At 43.5% G+C, this 17,564-nt stretch overlaps 1 protein-coding gene across 1 annotated transcript in view; it reads left to right on the top strand.

The window, feature by feature from the left end:
• LOC134568890 (retinoic acid-induced protein 3-like) overlaps positions 1–17,564 on the top strand; it is an 84,659-nt gene that overhangs the window by 20,223 nt on the left and 46,872 nt on the right. The window contains exon 2 of the mRNA XM_063427591.1: positions 1,282–2,200. Within this exon, the coding sequence (XP_063283661.1) occupies positions 1,306–2,200 (895 nt within the window). The 5' untranslated portion in view covers positions 1,282–1,305. The remainder of the gene's footprint in view (positions 1–1,281; positions 2,201–17,564) is intronic.

Below are 17,564 nucleotides of genomic sequence, written 5' to 3'. Positions count from 1 at the left end.
CACAGTATACGCTGTGAGCCTGACACACACACTGGCAGGCAGGCAGGCAACTGCAAATAGATTACACAGGAAAAAAAAATGCAGACTGATGTTGTAAATGCTTTCCTATGCGGCCGGCTGAATGCGCGCGCAGCTCTTGCCACGCGTGCGCATTCAGCCGACGGGGAGGAGAAGAGGAGGATCGGAGGAGGAGAGCTCCCCGCCCGGCGCTGGAAAAAGGTAAGTTTTAAACACTTTCCCCTTTCCAGAGCCCGGCGGGAGTGGGTCCCTGAGGGTGGGGGCACCCTCAGGGCACTCTAGTGCCAGGAAAACGAGTATATTTTCCTGGCACGAGAGTGGTCCTTTAAGTGATTCTGGTATAAAGTGCTATTAATCTTACAAAAGTTATAAATGTTGCAATAGGTTGCCTCCAGTGAGCACACACTGCTATTGAGTAAATACTAAGTAGATTACAATAACTTGCTACATTATGTTTATTCTGAGCTTAAAAAAACATGAATTTTATAGCAAGCTACACAGTAAAAGTGGAACACAGACTGGAACTCAACCCACGTTGGGGCATTTAAAGGTGTAAAGACCTGAATGAGGGGAGTGCACTGATAAAGATTGGAAAAGTAAAATGGTAAAGAGGAGAAACAATTATACACCAATATGGGAGCAGAAAGAGGACTTTTTAAATGGAATGTATATATTTTTTATTCTTGCATACTTTGATTAGAATGGTCCCTAACAAAGTCTTTTACCTTATAAGAATAAATACATAAGACCTTTTTTGTTTTTATAATTGACTTTTTATTTATTTGTATTTATTTTTATTGCACTTCTGATGTTTTGGGTCATCTGGAAAATATAACGCTTTAATTATAGTGCAGAATAGAGAGGGGTGCTAAAAGCCCTCCAGGATATCATAGGTGGGGGGCAGTATCCTGAACATCTTGTGAGTGCATTGATTGCCATTGTAGCAATATTAACTGCAACCAGTATTATACTATGGTTATGTTTTATATATATATTTTAGGAATAATCTGAAGCCTAACATTTATTGTATTTATGTAACGAATGCATATCTGAAAAAGTCATATAACTGATTTATAAATTATTTTCCCAGTGTATTTTTCTGTCACTTTATTGTGGTTTTTATTGTCTGTAGAAGCATGTTTCGGTATTTCTAGGTAATTATCTTCAAAGATCATTGAAACCTACTATGTTAAAATGTATTTAGATGTGTACAATTATTTGATTTGTTCTTACACTGTTTTCCTTTTTTTTTTTTTTTCACAGGTTGGATTAAAATAATCTTCCAGCATGTCTTGTAACGTTGCTGCACCTTTTAGGTTCCTTTGTGATCAAGCTGCAGCATGGGGCATCGTATTGGAAACACTGGCTGCAGTTGGGGTGGTTTTCACCATTGTTCTCATGTTAGCACTTGCCATTATGTTCCCACGTATCTGTGATAGTGCTAAGAGAGCGGTGGCCACTATTCAATTTATTTTTCTGTTTGGAGTATTGGGCATCTTTGGACTTACATTTGCCTTCATCATTAATTTGACTCAGCAGACATGTCCAACACGCTATTTCCTTTTTGGAGTCCTGTTTGCAATTTGCTTTTCTTGCCTTTTGGCTCATGCCAGTAAACTGGTGAGACTGGTCCGAGGAGGATTGGGCATCTCATGGTGGATCATGCTCATCATTGTTGTTGTCCTCTCATTTATACAGATTATTATAGCCATTCTTTATGTAGCAATCTATCTGACACGGCCAATAGACAACTGCTTTCTGACACCCAAAGCAAATATCGATTTTGTGCTCATACTTATATATGTTTTATTGCTCATGGCCATCACGTTTATCGTGTCAATAACTGGGTTGTGTGGCCCTTTTAAATATTGGAAGAGACATAGTGCACACATTTATGTAACTGTGTTTATTTCTATTGGTATTTGGGTAACATGGATTACAATGCTACTGATAGGCAATGCCACTTTAGGACAATCACCAAATTGGGATGACCCAGTGCTAGCCATAGCTTTGGTAGCCAATGGTTGGGTTTTTCTCATATTATATATCGTTCCAGAGTTTTGTCTTTTGACCAGATGCCAACCTGACCAATCTAATGACACCAACAAAGACCTTCCATGTCTTCTTAGGCAAACCGTTGGAGTAGACAACCGAGTATTCACACAAGATAACTTAAAAAATGGTAAGTTTGCTTTCAAATCATATTTGATGTTTGACCGATTTCTACTCAAAATCTTAATCTTGATCTGCAAAAGTCTTCTAAATAACTTAGCCATTAATAAAACCCTAACAAACCCAAAGCACAATACAATGAAGGTGGGAAGTAAAACAATTGTGAAGAACACATAGCAATAGGTGTTGCTAAATATTTTGAGGCCTTTTTTTTTTACAGAGCCCTCTTTAGCAATAGGTATTGCTAAATATGTTGAGGCCTTTTTTTACAGAGCCCTTTTTACTTTTAAATAAACTTGCATGTTTAAAACCATATGTAATTTTTTTTCATTGGTTTCAACATAACCAATGTGTTATATATATATATATCATATATACTCGAGTATAAGATGAGTTTTTCGGCACATTTTTTGTGCTGAAAACCCCCCACTCGTCTTATACAGACCAGGACCGCTGTGCTCATTACAAGCCTGGCGGTCCTGTTAGGGGCTGGCAGGAAGCGCTTACTTACCTTTCCTGCAGCTCCTGTCAGCTCCCTTCTCTCTCCTCCGGTCCGGTCAGCTCCCCTGTCAACTCCACTGCAAGTCTCACGAGAGCCGCGGGGTCAGAGCACTGCCACGGGTTACCGTGGCAACGCACCACGTGGCAGTGGAGCTGACAGAGGAGCTGACCGGACCGGAGGAGAGAGAAGGGAGCTGACAGGACCTGCAGGAAAGGTAAGTAACACTTCCTGCCAGCCCCCTCCTACACAGTGCACACCACTGGACCACCAGGGAATGAGAGAAAAAATGAGGGAATGAGAGAAAAAAAATAACATAAAAATTTAAATAATAGAAAATAACATAAAAATATTAATAATATTAAAAAAAATATTAAAATAATAATAATAATATAAAAACATAATAAAAATGCCCACCCCCCACCAAGGCTCTGCATCACATACACACACTGCATTCATACACACACACTGCACTCATACACACACACACACACACTGCATTCATACACACTGCACTCATACACACACACTGCACTCATACACACACACTGCACTCATACACACACACTGCATTCATACACACACCATGCACTCATACACACACACTGCATTCATATACACACACACACACTGCACTTATATACACACACTGCATTCCTACACACACTACATTCATTATATACACACACTGTAAATAAATATTCAATTAATATAATTTTTTTAGGATGTAGTTTTGCATTTCCCACCCTAGTCTTATACTCGAGTCAATACGTTTTCCCCGTTTTTGGGGGTAAAATTAGGGGTCTCGGCTTTTATTCGGGTCGGCTTATACTCGAGTATATACGGTGTATATAAATATATATATATATATATATATATATGTATATATTATATTATACATAATATCATGTCAAAGAACACATAATTGCTCAATTAATATTGTCTGAATAAAAATTAGTAATAAGTAATTATGTAATATTAAAATTAATGCTTGGATTTCTAATTGAACATTTAAGAGTGGAATTATGCTGCCAGTGATTTTTTATGAAGAACTAAGTATGCAGAGGAAAAAATGTGTCATACAGAAAGTAACACCACTAAGCAGGAAGCCTGCAGAAGTCACTGCACTCACTGTAGCAAAGAGTAGCAACATGTGGCAGACTTATAAAAGTTCAGATAAGGTGAATCCAAATAGAATGTCCAAAACCGTTCCAAGAGGTCGGCACAAGCAATGTTTAGAATCAGCTATATTACATCAAATATCCTGCAATATCCACAGAAAAAAGTAGAGAGTATTTTGCGTATAAGGAAATATAGAGTTTTCCTAGGAATAAGTAACCTAGACATTTCACACTGACACAGGCCAGCATTGCCGACAGGCAGGGAAGGAGGGCGGCCTCTCGCTGGCGGCGCGCTCTCACACTGAGCACCGGCTAGTCACGTGACACCCGACGCTCCTACGCAAAATGGAAGCTCCCCCTCCTAGTATGTACTGTGCGTGTGGTTCCCTTATGGAGCCGCATGCTTCCCTGGGGTGCCGGGTGCCTGTCATGCAGACACTTGATTTTTGCGCCCCCCATTCGGCCTGAGCCTCTGTTTCGCCAACCCCACGGTACGCCCATGGACACACACTACATGCCTACACAAACACACACTGCATTCACTATACACAAACTACATGTCTACACAAACACACACTGCATTCACTATACACAAACTACATGTCTACACAAACACACACTGCATTCACCATACACAAACTACATGCCTACACAAACACACACTGCCTTCACTACACACACACTACATGCCTACACAAACACACACTGCCTTCACTACACACACACTACATCCAGTACACAAACATACACTGCATTCACTATACACAAACTACATGCCTACACAAACACACACTGCATTCACTGTACACACACTACATCCAGTACACAAACACAAACTCTGAATTCACTGTACACAAACACACTATGCAGTCATTATACACACTCTGCATTCACTATACACACTACATCACCTACACAAACGCACACTTAGCATTTACTATACACACACACACTACAACACACACTCTGCATGGACTACACACTGAGTCTAATACACACAAACACACTTTGCATTCACTAGACACACACTACATCCACTACACAAAAACACTCTGCATACACTAGAAACACTGCATTTAATAAACACAAACACTACACAAACACACATTCTGCATTCACTATACACACACTAAATCAACTACACAAACACACACTCTGCATCTAATATACACTACATACATTACACAAACATACAATCTGCATCCACTATACACTCTGTATTTCACACGTACTCTGCATCCACTACACACATTTTACATCCATTAAACACACACTACATTCAGTATACACACTGAGGCCCTGTGAGCGGACCTGGGGGTGGCCCTGTGGTTGGACTCTGTGGCGGCCTTGTGGGCGGACTCGGAGGTGGGCTCCAGGGGCCCAGACCTTGAGCTTTGTCAGGGGTCCCAAAATTTCTGATGGCAGCCATGAACACGCCCTTAGTGGGCTTGCCCTTTGGACGGTGCCGGTTATGTGATTCGCATCAGTGGCCAACCCTTTTACCTGCTTCACCTGACACTGCTGTTAGGGGGTATGGATTTACTTGAGAGATGAAAGCGAGAGATTAGCATAGGATATGTATTTTCTTATAGTTATATCCTGTGAGTTTTTCCTTCAGCACCACCTCCATCAGATACATGACACGTGAGAGGTACGACTGTTTTAGTGTTTTCTGCCGATAAGATTCTGTAATTAGGCCCATCGTAATTGTCAGCACCAGCTAAGTGTTTGTGTGTGAGCTATTCGTATTATTTGTATGAGGGGAGGGTTATTCTGCAGCTCTGTGTATATCTAGCAGTGTAGAAAGTGTGGTGACTTCCCTGGGGTTCAGTGAGGACCAGGCTGGCCAGGTACAGGGCACAAACACAATACCACTAACAATCCAGGCACAAACACAATACCACTAACAATACACATACACACACACAACCCCACAAGCAGAATTTCTCATGCAATACCACAAGAAGCCCCACACATACACAAACTCCCAAACACACAATGTGACACATCCATCCACACACATAATTCCACAAGCAGCCCCCATACACAGTCCACATTCAGAGGTATCATATACGATACCACAAACTACTAATGAACATATACAATATAACCGTTCATATACGCACAAATACAATGATACAAATCAACTGCAGTATCAATAACAGAATACAGGAACATACAATTTAATAGAATAGGACCGGCAGGCTACTGGACATCACAAGCACAGTGCTGATAAAAGGTTGCCTACCCCTGCACTGGGGGACGCTGTGAGACACTGGGAGACATGGGCACACTGAGACACTGTGTCCCTAGTGTCATGTCTCCCAATGTTCCCTAGTGTCTCAGTGTCCCCATGTCTCCCAGTGTCCCTATGTCTCAGTGTCTCCCAATGTCCCCTAGTGTCCCAATGTCTCACAGTTTTTCCATGTCTCTTTAGTGTCCAAGTGACACTGGGAAACATGGGGACATGAGGGGACACTGAGAGACATGGGGCATTGAGACATTGTGATACATAGTGACACTGTGATACAAAGGGGACACTGGAAGACTAGTAGACACTTAGAGACTAAGGGACACTAAGAGACTGGGAGAAAGGGAGATACTGGGAACAATCCATCTTTTATTCAGCAGAATAAATGCAAGTAGTTTTTTGGTGATTGTACAGAATCACCTTGTGATTTACACGCATACATAATTAATTATGTAAAATTGTAAGGCTGGTATTTTTCCAAGAAAGGTGGCAGCCCTAACTATCCTTCAGATACTCTTGCTTAAGTATGTAAACTTAAGAGGGATGTATGGGAACAAAACGTGTGTGGACTGGCTGACAATGAAATTAGTTAAGGTAATGCTGACTTTGGTCTCTCTAACACTGTGGCGTGTTCCCTTTCTTCTACACTCACTACATCCAACTTTTCTCTGTCCCAGACTATATACCAGGAACCTGCTAGTAAGAGGGTAAGTAGACAAGTGGACATGTGAGTGCTAGGGGACAGTCCTTAGAAAGTGTGGAGAGAAAATATCATTAGACGCATTTATGCCAAGCTCAGGGTGCGGTCTGCATAGTATGCCCTTAGTTGGCTAGCCTGCAGGATTGGCAGGCAACCTGACATGCATTCATGCCAGGCTGGCCTTCCAATGGGAGCAGACATGCCCCCTTTTTAAAGCATGTTCGCCTCTTTCGGCAGTTTTGATTACTTGAGTTGTGTCAGTAGCACACCCTTTTACCCCGCCCATTGACTGCCTGCTTCACTGGACACAGATGAAAACATAAATTAGAGAGTGAATGGCATATGGTATGTGTTTTCTTATAGCCGGATCCTATGAGTTTCCCTCCAGCACCACTTCCGGCAGATATATGACGCTTGGGAGGTATGACTGTTTTAGTGTTTTTGGTCGATAAGATTTTGTAATTAGTCCCATCATAATTGTCAGCACCAGGCCCACTGTGCTCTTAATCTGGCCCTGGGCAGTATGGGTGTGGGCACAGGTGTTGTAGAGGGTTGCACAGGAGATATAGGGAGGCACAGGTGATGGGACAAGGGCTGCTTAAAAAAAATGGATTAAAAGAAAAAACAAACATGTGTACTCCCCCTCATGGCTCCCTAAAAGTAGCAAAATCTTACTTACTTATTCAAGCCTGCATGCTGTTTGACTCAGAATAGAAACCTGTCTGCTGGCATCATCAGAAGTGGTAGCCTGATCCAATCAAAATGCTTCCCCATAGGATTGGCTGAGACTGACAAGGAGGCAGATCAGGGGCAGAGCCAGCACAATTCAAACACAGCCCTGGCCAATCAGCATCTCCTCATGAATTGAATCAATTATGAGGAAAGTTCAGTGTCTGCATGCAGAGGGGAGGAGACACGACCAGCCATGACTCAGGAAGGATCCGTTAGGAGGCCATCTGAGGAGTGGCCAGTGGAGTTATCACTAGGCTGTAATGTAAACACTGCATTTTCTCTGAAAAGAGGCAATTGCCTGCAACACTCATCCAAGATGAAAGTGAAAAGCAAAAAACAGTTACCACTAAGATAATCTATGTAACTCAATTGTAAAACTCACACAAGCATAAGATGCAAATTAGAGCTCTCAGTCTGTTCAAAGGTCCCAACTGTAAGATCGGAGATAGACGTAAATAGGTAAGTCTAAATGTAGATATCTACCTAGACAGGAATAGTTTAGCTGGAGGGGTAGGCGGGGAATTTATAAGTTTTGAATTTGTCTAAATGTACCTTCGGGGGAACCCCCAAGATACATCCACCTCCCACTAATTCCCGGCTACTACAGTTTGGTACTAACAGGCTGTGCCGTGACAGAACAAATCGGGACGGTCAAAAAAAGCTGTATGAAAAGCAAAGAATAAAAATAAGGAATAATCTACATGCTTTCCATCCCATCAATCATCCCATGGTTTCTAAACAAAATAACCCTATAGCCAATGTTTTTATTTGTGATGGATAACACCTTCAGCTTAAATGCCTGTGGAGAGACTTTGATTAGTCACAGAGTAATTAATTATAGCCCCTGTATTATTGGAGCTCTATTTCTGTAATCAGAGATTCAGAATTAAAATAACTTCACATTTACTTTATTGTGTTAAACTACTCAAGTAAGTAACAACGATACCAAAGTACCCGGATTTTGCTCTTTTTTGTTGCACACAAATTCTTTTGGTGATATTTACATTTAGCTAGTCCTAAACCTCTTTTAACCTCTTAAGGACCAAACTTCTGGAATAAAAGGGAATCATGACATGTCACACATGTCATGTGTCCTTAAGGGGTTAAAATGGAAAAAAACCTTAATTCCATGTAAAACACCTTTTTTTAATAATAAAGAAATACGATTTACAATTTTGACTTAACAAAGATCCTTGAACCCATTCACTCCCAAGCAGTTTGGAGAGAAAAAACACCCCAGAGTTCGAGTATTTTGAGTGTCCTGAAAGTAATGTTTAAATATATTTTTTGTTTAGGTATACCTAGATAGTTCGCACGCACGCACACACGTACGTTTTGGAGTCAGAGGTCAGAGGCAGCCAATTACAGCCTAAGGAGGGTTATTTAAATCCAAATTACCTTTAGTCAGTGCCCTGTTGTGGTTTCCACTAGCTGGTTATCTGAGAGTGTGTTCCTCATTGTGTTTTTCTGGTATTTGACTTTGGCTTCTTTTTGACTTCCCTGATTTCTGGTATCCTTGACTTCTGGCTTTCCTCATCGTTGTGTCTCATTCTGTGTCCCTGACCTCGGCAAGTATTTTGACTATTCTGACGTACGTTAAGTCCGGCCCTTCTGAGGTCCGGTTAGATGTTATCCTTAGTTCTAGGTGTGATACTATTCTGCATGCAGGATCAACAATAATACTGACAGGTTCCTTATTCCAAAATGCATGACTTTACACTTACCTGTATTGAATTTCATTTGCCACTTGCCTAGGCCTACCCATTTGGTTCATTTGCCAGATTTACCAAACCCCCTGTAGTGAAGTTATAGTATATCATGTTCAGATTGTGTTTTCTTACCTAGTTGTGTATCATTTGCAAAACTCAATCATATCACTTTCCAATGGCCCAACACTCTCCCTCTAAATAATTTTGGCGTTAATGCCACTTTGGACACACATTAATACACATGCACGCATATACTGTATACACTTTGATACATGGGCATATATACACTTGATACACACAAAAACACATTGATGTACAGAGACACACAATGACACACAGACACACAAATACATTGACATATACAGTCACACAATTGCAGTGTGTATTGAAACCTGTGTGTGCATGTCTGGCATAGTGTAGCATGGATGTGTCTGTGAGTATGTATCTGGCATTGAGTATCCTTGTGTATCTGTGAGTGTATATTTGTGTATACAGTGCCTGTAATGCATATCTGTCTCTGTGCATCTCTGTGTCTGGGAACACAGTGTCTGGAGGGAGATCCTTGCAGTATTCGTATTTGGTGTATGGGGGTCTGCTTGTGATTTGCTATGTACACTGTGTTTATGGTGAGGCTTTGTTGTGTGTGTGGGGGTGATTGTGTGAGTATGAGGGTTACTATCTGTGGGGTGTAGTTCTGCCTACTTGTGCCTGTGGCAGGGTGGTTGTGACAGAGTGTGTCAGGATTACTGTAGATGCCCAACACGGAGAACTTATTTAAATATAAGAAAATACCTAAGATGTATTACCGGGCCTTAGAATGGCCGGATTTAACGTATAAGGGCAAAAAAAACCACAAGACAGGGTAAAGAGAAGACGTAGAAATAACGTAAACGATGAACAAGCCACGGGTCAAGGAATGGAGAAATCAGAATAGTTAGGAGCCAAGCCAAGGAATACAGAGATCGGATAGTCAAAAAGGGAAGCCAAGGTCAAATACACAAAAATCAATACAAGGAACGCGCTCTCGCATAACCAATATGGAAACCAGGACAGTGCACAGAGAAATGGACATAACAGGCTTAAATAGTCTAAAGTGCTCTCTGATTGGCTGCAGGGAAGCATGTGATCATGGGCGTGTATGTGAAACACCTTCATGATTAATATTGATCTGGCCCTTTAAGGGTTAAACAGGGAAACCCTTATATTCTTCAAAGCTGCAGCGGCTGGCGTCTCTGATGTTTACAGAGCCGGACGCTGTGAGAGGAGGAGGAGCCACCACAAGGGTTGGGAATGTCGCCGGACCGAGATGTGCCCGCCGGGTATGAGCGTACCCGGTGGGCAGAGACCTGACAGGTAGGAGATCTGCGGCACTCCCCTTAGTGTGAGGGAATGCCGCCACAACAATGTGCGCCTGCCGGGACCCATGCCGCTCTCTGACAGGAGCGGGCGGCGTGACTGTAAAAGAGTGTGACAGGGTGACTTTGTCAATGTGACTGTGTGTGTAAGTGTGTGGAGTGACTGTGTGTGAGGTAGCTGATTGTTACATGTGACTGTGTGAGGAATTACTATGTGGGGCAACTGTGACATGGAGACTGACTGTGTCATGGTGACAATGTGTGGGGTGTCTGTGACATTGTGACTTTGTGTGAGGAGGTAGTGTGTGGGGTGACTGTGACATGGTGACTAATTGTGTGTGGGGAATGAGGAGTTTGAAAATGGGGCAACTGTGACATGGTGACTGAGTGTATCATGTTAACTGTGTGAGGTGACTGTGACATGGTGATTTGGTGTGTGTGGGAGGGGTGATGTCAAAGGGTGACTGTGTGTGTGAGGTGGTGACTGTGACATAATGAGTGTGTGAGGGGAGGGGATGATGAGACAGAATGACTGAATGTGTGGGGTTAGGTTGATATGACAACATGAGTTGGTGGTGGGGTGTATATACACAAGTGCCGAGGTGAAAAAGCCAATTAATTCCTTTTTGTTTTTTTCTTGTATAATGCACTAAAAAGGTGTGGTTTCTTTCTTGATTCACTATGCTTATGTCATTATTAAATTGAAGGTTACATTTTTTATCAGTTGTTAGATTTGTATTTTTGAAGCTTAGAAATAAATAAAAGAGTCATATCCATATATGTGTGTGTATATATATATATATATATATATATTTTCTGAAAAAATTGGGTACCGTGCAAGTTTGTAACTTTAAGTATTTCAGGGTTTTGATTTGTACAGCTGATATCAGGGATATAAATCTGCATGTGTTTGTTATTCTTAGATGACAGATACTGAATATGGCTATATTTTTATAAATGACAAATTGATTAGGTATTAGGGTGGACCAAATCCACTGGAACAACACCTAGTTATTCAAGCTTAACAACTTTAAATCTGTAATTTTAAATAGGCAAGCCAATGCCTGCATTGTTGTAACCCAAGAGTCACACCTGTTGATTAATACTATTCTTGGTACAAAGCAGTAGTAAATCTAAATCATAATATAGCTCAATGCAAAAGCCATGAATAATTAATATGAACAATGTATAGTTTATAATCAAACCAGGGGTCAAGTCCTGGGGAATAAAGTGTGGGAACTCACTCGAGTTCCCCCGTCACCCCACCACCAGAAAAAAAAAAAACTTGCATGCATATATAAACACGTACACACACACACTCAGGTGCACACACACACTCACAGACACACACACATACGTACATACATACACTCACAGACACACACTCCCAGACACACACACACAAACACACCCAGACACATACACACACACAAACACACCCAGACACATACACACTCCCAGACACATACACAGACACACACACACTCCCAGACACACACACACACACACATCCACTCAAAGACACACACATACACACACTCACAGACACATGCACACAATTACTCACAGACACATACACACACACACTCACAGACACACTCCCAGACACATACACACACACATCCACTCACCGACACATACACACACACGCACACATCCACTCAAAGACACACACATACACACACTCACAGACACATACACACACACACACACTCACAGACACACTCACATACACTCACCGACACATACACACACTCCCAGACACATACACACACACACGCACAGACACACACTCACAGACATACACTCACAGACACACACACATACACACAGACACACTCCCAGACACATACACACACACATACACTCACAGACACACACACACTCACAGACACACATGTTAATGATGATTCATGACATGTTAAGTGATGATTCAGTCAGTATTTGTTCAGTGAAGTGGCGGCAGAGCATCACAGAATGTGATGTATTTTGTGTGCAATAGCCCTTAAGATCATCATATACTAAATGCTTCCAATCATGTGAAATAAGAAGGCAAGATAGTAATTTTGTGAATTTTGTTGCATAAATTACTGTACAGCGATACCTTCAAATTTGAATTTACAGAATAAATGGAGCACAAGAACAGAATTTGTTGCGGATTTAGCTTTGTATTTTCTAACTCTATTCTCTGCAACATTCTCTTCCAACCTGCCTTGCCTCCCTCTCCTGATGGGAAACAAATCATCTGTGGACCAGAGGGGGGCATGAAGAACCCATGCCTCATCTGGCACAGAGCTCATAATAATGGTTATCGAGGGGCTCAGGAAGTAATGGTAGTTTTTCCTGACACATACACTCACAGACACATACACTCACAGACACATACACACACACACTCACAGACATACACACATACACTCACAGACACACAGACACACTCCCAGACACATACACAGACACACACAGACACACACACACACACACTACCAGACACAGACACTCACAGACATACACTCACAGACACATACACACACACACACTCACATACACAAAAATAATTTGTATATTTTGTTTTAAATTTAAAAATGTCCACCCAGCCTCCCTACCTGGAGAGCTGGCGTGGACCTGTCCCTGGGGTCCAGTGGGGCTTCAGTGCGGCCGGCTCTTGTCTCTCCCTGTCAGACGCGGCGAGGGAGCTGTGTCCTCTCTGCTCCCTCTCGCCGCGCGGGCTGTCTGCTGATGCCGGGAGCCGGAAATGACGTCATATTCCGGCTCCCAGCATCAGCAAACGGCGCGGCGAGAGGGAGCAGAGAGGACACAGCTCCCTCGCCGCGTCTGTCAGGGAGAGACAAGAGCCGGCAGGGGGGGGTCCTTCAGGTGGCCATTAGGCCACCTCTTGGGCCCCCCCATGACAGGGGGAACACGGGGGGCATTTGGGGGCGGCATTTTTTGCCGCTCCCTGAGTGCCTGCAGGACCATAAACGGGAACGGCGTTCCTGCACTAAAAAAAGTGCAGGAACGCCGTTCCCACGCGTTCCTGCAGGACTCGAGCCCTGAATCAAACCATTTACACCACATAAGTTCATAATGCGTGGCTCACTCTTTGAGTATGTCAGAAGAATATATAATCCTGTCATATATATATATATATATATATATATATATATATATATACACTGCTCAAAAAAATAAAGGGAACACAAAAATAACACATCCTAGATCTGAATGAATTAAATATTCTTCTGAAATACTTTGTTCTTTACATAGTTAAATGTGCTGACAACAAAATCACACAAAAATAAAAAAATGGAAATCACATTTTTCAACCCATGGAGGTCTGGATTTGGAGTCACACTCAAAATGAAAGTGGAAAAACACACTACAGGCTGATCCAACTTTGATGTAATGTCCTTGAAACAAGTCAAAATGAGGCTCAGTAGTGTGTGTGGCCTCCACGTGCCTGCAAGACCTCCCTGCAATGCCTGGGCATGCTCCTGATGATGTGGCGGATGGTCTCCTGAGGGATCTCCTCCCAGACCTGGACTAAAGCATCTGCCAACTCCTAGACAGTCTGTGGTGCAACATGACATTGGTGGATGGAGCAAGACATGATGTTCCTTATGTGCTCAATTGGATTCAGTCCATAGCATCAATGCCTTCGTCTTGCAGGAACTACTGACACACTCCAGCCACATGAGGTCTTGCATTAGGAGGAACCCAGGGCCAACCGCACCAGCATATGGTCTCACAAGGGGTCTGAGAATCTCATCTCGGTACCTAATGGCAGTCAGACTACCTCTGGCAAGCACATGGAGGGCTGTGCGCCTCCCCCAAAGAAATGCCACCCACACCATTACTGACCCACTGCCAAACCGGTCATGCTGGAGGATGTTGCAGGAAGCAGAACATTCTCCACGGCGTCTCCAGACTCTGTCACATCTGTCACATGTGCTCAGTGTGAACCTGCTTTCCTCTGTGAAAAGCCCAGGGCGCCAGTGGCGAATTTGCCAATCTTGGTGTTTTCTGGCAAATGCCAAACGTCCTGCACGGTGTTGGGCTGTAAGCAAAACCCCCACCTGTGGACGTCGTGCCCTAATACCACCCTCATGGAGTCTGTTTCTGACCGTTTGAGCAGACACATGCACATTTGTGGCATGCTGGAGGTCATTTTGCAGGGCTCTGGCAGTGCTCCTCCTGTATCTCCTTGGACAAAGGCGGAGGTAGCGGTCCTGCTGCTGGGTTGTTGCCCTCCTACGGCCTCCTCCACATCTCCTGATGTACTGGCCTGTCTCCTGGTAGCGCCTCTTTGCTCTGGATACTACGCTGACAGACACAGCAAACCTTCTTGCCACAGCTCGCATTGATGTGCCATCCTGGATGAGCTGCACTACCTGAGCCACTTGTGTGGGTTGTAGACTCCGTCTCATGCTACCAGTAGAGTGAAAACACTGCCAGCATTCAAAAGTGACCAAAACATCAGCCAGGAAGCATTGGAACTGAGAATTGGTCTGTGGTCACAACCTGCAGAACCACTCCTTTATTGGGGGTGTCTTGCTAATTCCCTATAATTAGTGTGATTGACTTGGAGTTACATTGTGTTGTTTAAGTGTTCCCTTTATTTTTTTAGAGCAGTGTATGTATATATATATATATGTGTATATATATATATATATATATATATATATATATATATATATATACACACACATATATATTCCATTTGAGACAGATGATATTTTACCAAATATTTAAATATTAATTGGAATGATATAAGATGTTTGGGTGCTCTCTTTACTAGAGGCAAAATAATGTTTGCTAAAATGTATTCTTTTGCACATTTGTTGGTATGTCCCCTGTATCAGTTTAACGTTTTTTGCATAATTTACAAAGACCCTTGAATGTGGCATACCCACTTGGATGTTTGCATTACTGATACCATAATCTACTTCCTGAGGACCATCTTCACCTAATCCACAATGAGAGAGAAAAAAGTTTTCTCTGAATTAACAACAAAACACCACTGTGACGGACCCGCTGGCTCTCCGACCGAGTACCTCAGCCAATTGATGCTCCTAGTGCTTGCGGAGGACTCCAAGCACTCCAACCGACACCATCAGCACTGCAGATTTATCCCATCCCCCAAGCATGAGCCCAGGTTTTAATAAAGGGCGAAGCAGGTCTGTTTAATGAGCACACAAAAGCAACAACACTCATGCAGCAAAACTCCTCCTCAGAGGAAAACAAAATGACAGTTAAAGGGAATCTCCAGTGCCAGGAAAACAATCCGTTTTCCTGGCACTGCAGGATTCCTCTCCCTCCCACCCCCCAATCCCCAGTTGCTGAAGGGGTGAAAACCCCTTCAGTGACTTACCTGAGGCAGCGACATGTCCCACATCGCTGCCTGCTCCTCCCCCGCCACTCCACCTTCTGCCTACGTCGGCCGGTGGGCGAGACTGATCCCGCCCACCGGCCGAGGAGACCTAATGCGCATGTGCGGCAATGCCTCGCATGCGCATTAGCGCACCCCATAGGAAAGCATTGCAAACGATTTTCAATGCTTTCCTATGGCAAATTGAGCGACGCTGGAGGTCCTCACACAGCGTGAGGACGTCCAGCGACGCTCTAGCACAGAAAACTTGTGCTATAGAGCAGGAAGTTCCCTCTAATAGACAGCCACTAGGGGAGGACTTAACCCTGCAAGGTAATTATTGCAGTTTATAAAAAACTGCAATAATTACACTTGCAGGGTTAAGGGTAGTGGGAGTTGGCACCCAGACCACTCCAATGGGCAGAAGTGGTCTGGGTGCCTACAGTGTCCCTTTACGTTCAGTCAGTGTTTGAATATATGACAGTTATTGGGTCAGACAGAGTTTGAATGTAACACGGTATTAAAGGGACTCTGCAGCCAAGCAGTTTTACTCACCTGGTTCCAGCGCCGGGAGCCTCGTGAAGCCGCGCCCCCTATTTCGTCAAAATAACTAAATAGGTGGGCGCGAGCAGGGAGCAATCAGACGCTTCCATTTGGAAGCGTCATTGCTCCCTTGTGCGCATGCGCGGCTTCGCTTTCTCTGAAAATACACTGTTTACATTAGATTGCCTGCAGGGAGCTATAGATATCACCTGAACAAATACATTAAGCTGTAGTTGTTCAGGTGACTATAGTGTCCCTTTAAGGGTTTAACTGTTGTTCTAGGAGGGGGAGGATGGGGGGAATAAAATAGGGGTTTTCTTCACAATTTAAAGCTGCAGGCTGCTCCAATATAATTTAAAGGGGCAGACAGAGTTCAATAAAATCCAATATGCCCAAATAACGTTTTTAAAGGGCAAAATCTTCCAGGGGCCAAAGTCGCAGGGCAGGAGACTGGCAATTAGTCACACATCTTCCCTCTGGGGGGAGACTAACCAGACTAACTCAGAGACTAACCTTCTGTGGGTCAGTACCTGAGTTAGTCGAGTAGCCCACCCACAACAAACAGTTAACAGAGTAGCCCACCCACAATACACCATTACTGTACCTGGTTATTCCTGGTGTCCGGCTCTGGCCTGTATGTCCCATGTTGCTGAGGGGAACTAGTGGACAGAGAGCAGCTACGCTCTGCCCGGATGCCAGTGCGTCTGCTGGGCTGGCCGGTGGGCATTCGGGTTCTGAACAAGAGGGCAAGTGAGGGCAAAGGCCGACCGCGCTCTGCCCGGATTCCAGCTCTTCTGCTAGAAGGGGGTCAGTGGGTATTGCAGACTCATCCACTGCCCCCAGGACTCAATTGAGAATTAGCTGGCGAGAGGAGGGTGCCTTAACTCTGCCTGCCGGACTCCCACTCCAGGTAAGATCCCTGACAGTACGATCTGACCAAATGGAGTCTGCAGAGTTGAGGATTACCGTTGCAGCCATGACCCAGCAAGTTTCCCAGCTCACCCAGGCTTTGCAGGGCTTACAGCAGGAGCTGGCTTCCCTTAAAGGGAGAGTAACCTATGACTCTGGACTATCTGAACCGCTGGTTGCTCTACCT

Source organism: Pelobates fuscus, chromosome 7, assembly GCF_036172605.1.
Source record: "Pelobates fuscus isolate aPelFus1 chromosome 7, aPelFus1.pri, whole genome shotgun sequence".
NCBI classification, from domain to species: domain Eukaryota; kingdom Metazoa; phylum Chordata; class Amphibia; order Anura; family Pelobatidae; genus Pelobates; species Pelobates fuscus.
Note: the sequence above shows the minus strand (reverse complement) of the source record. Positions and strands in the feature narration are given on the sequence as shown.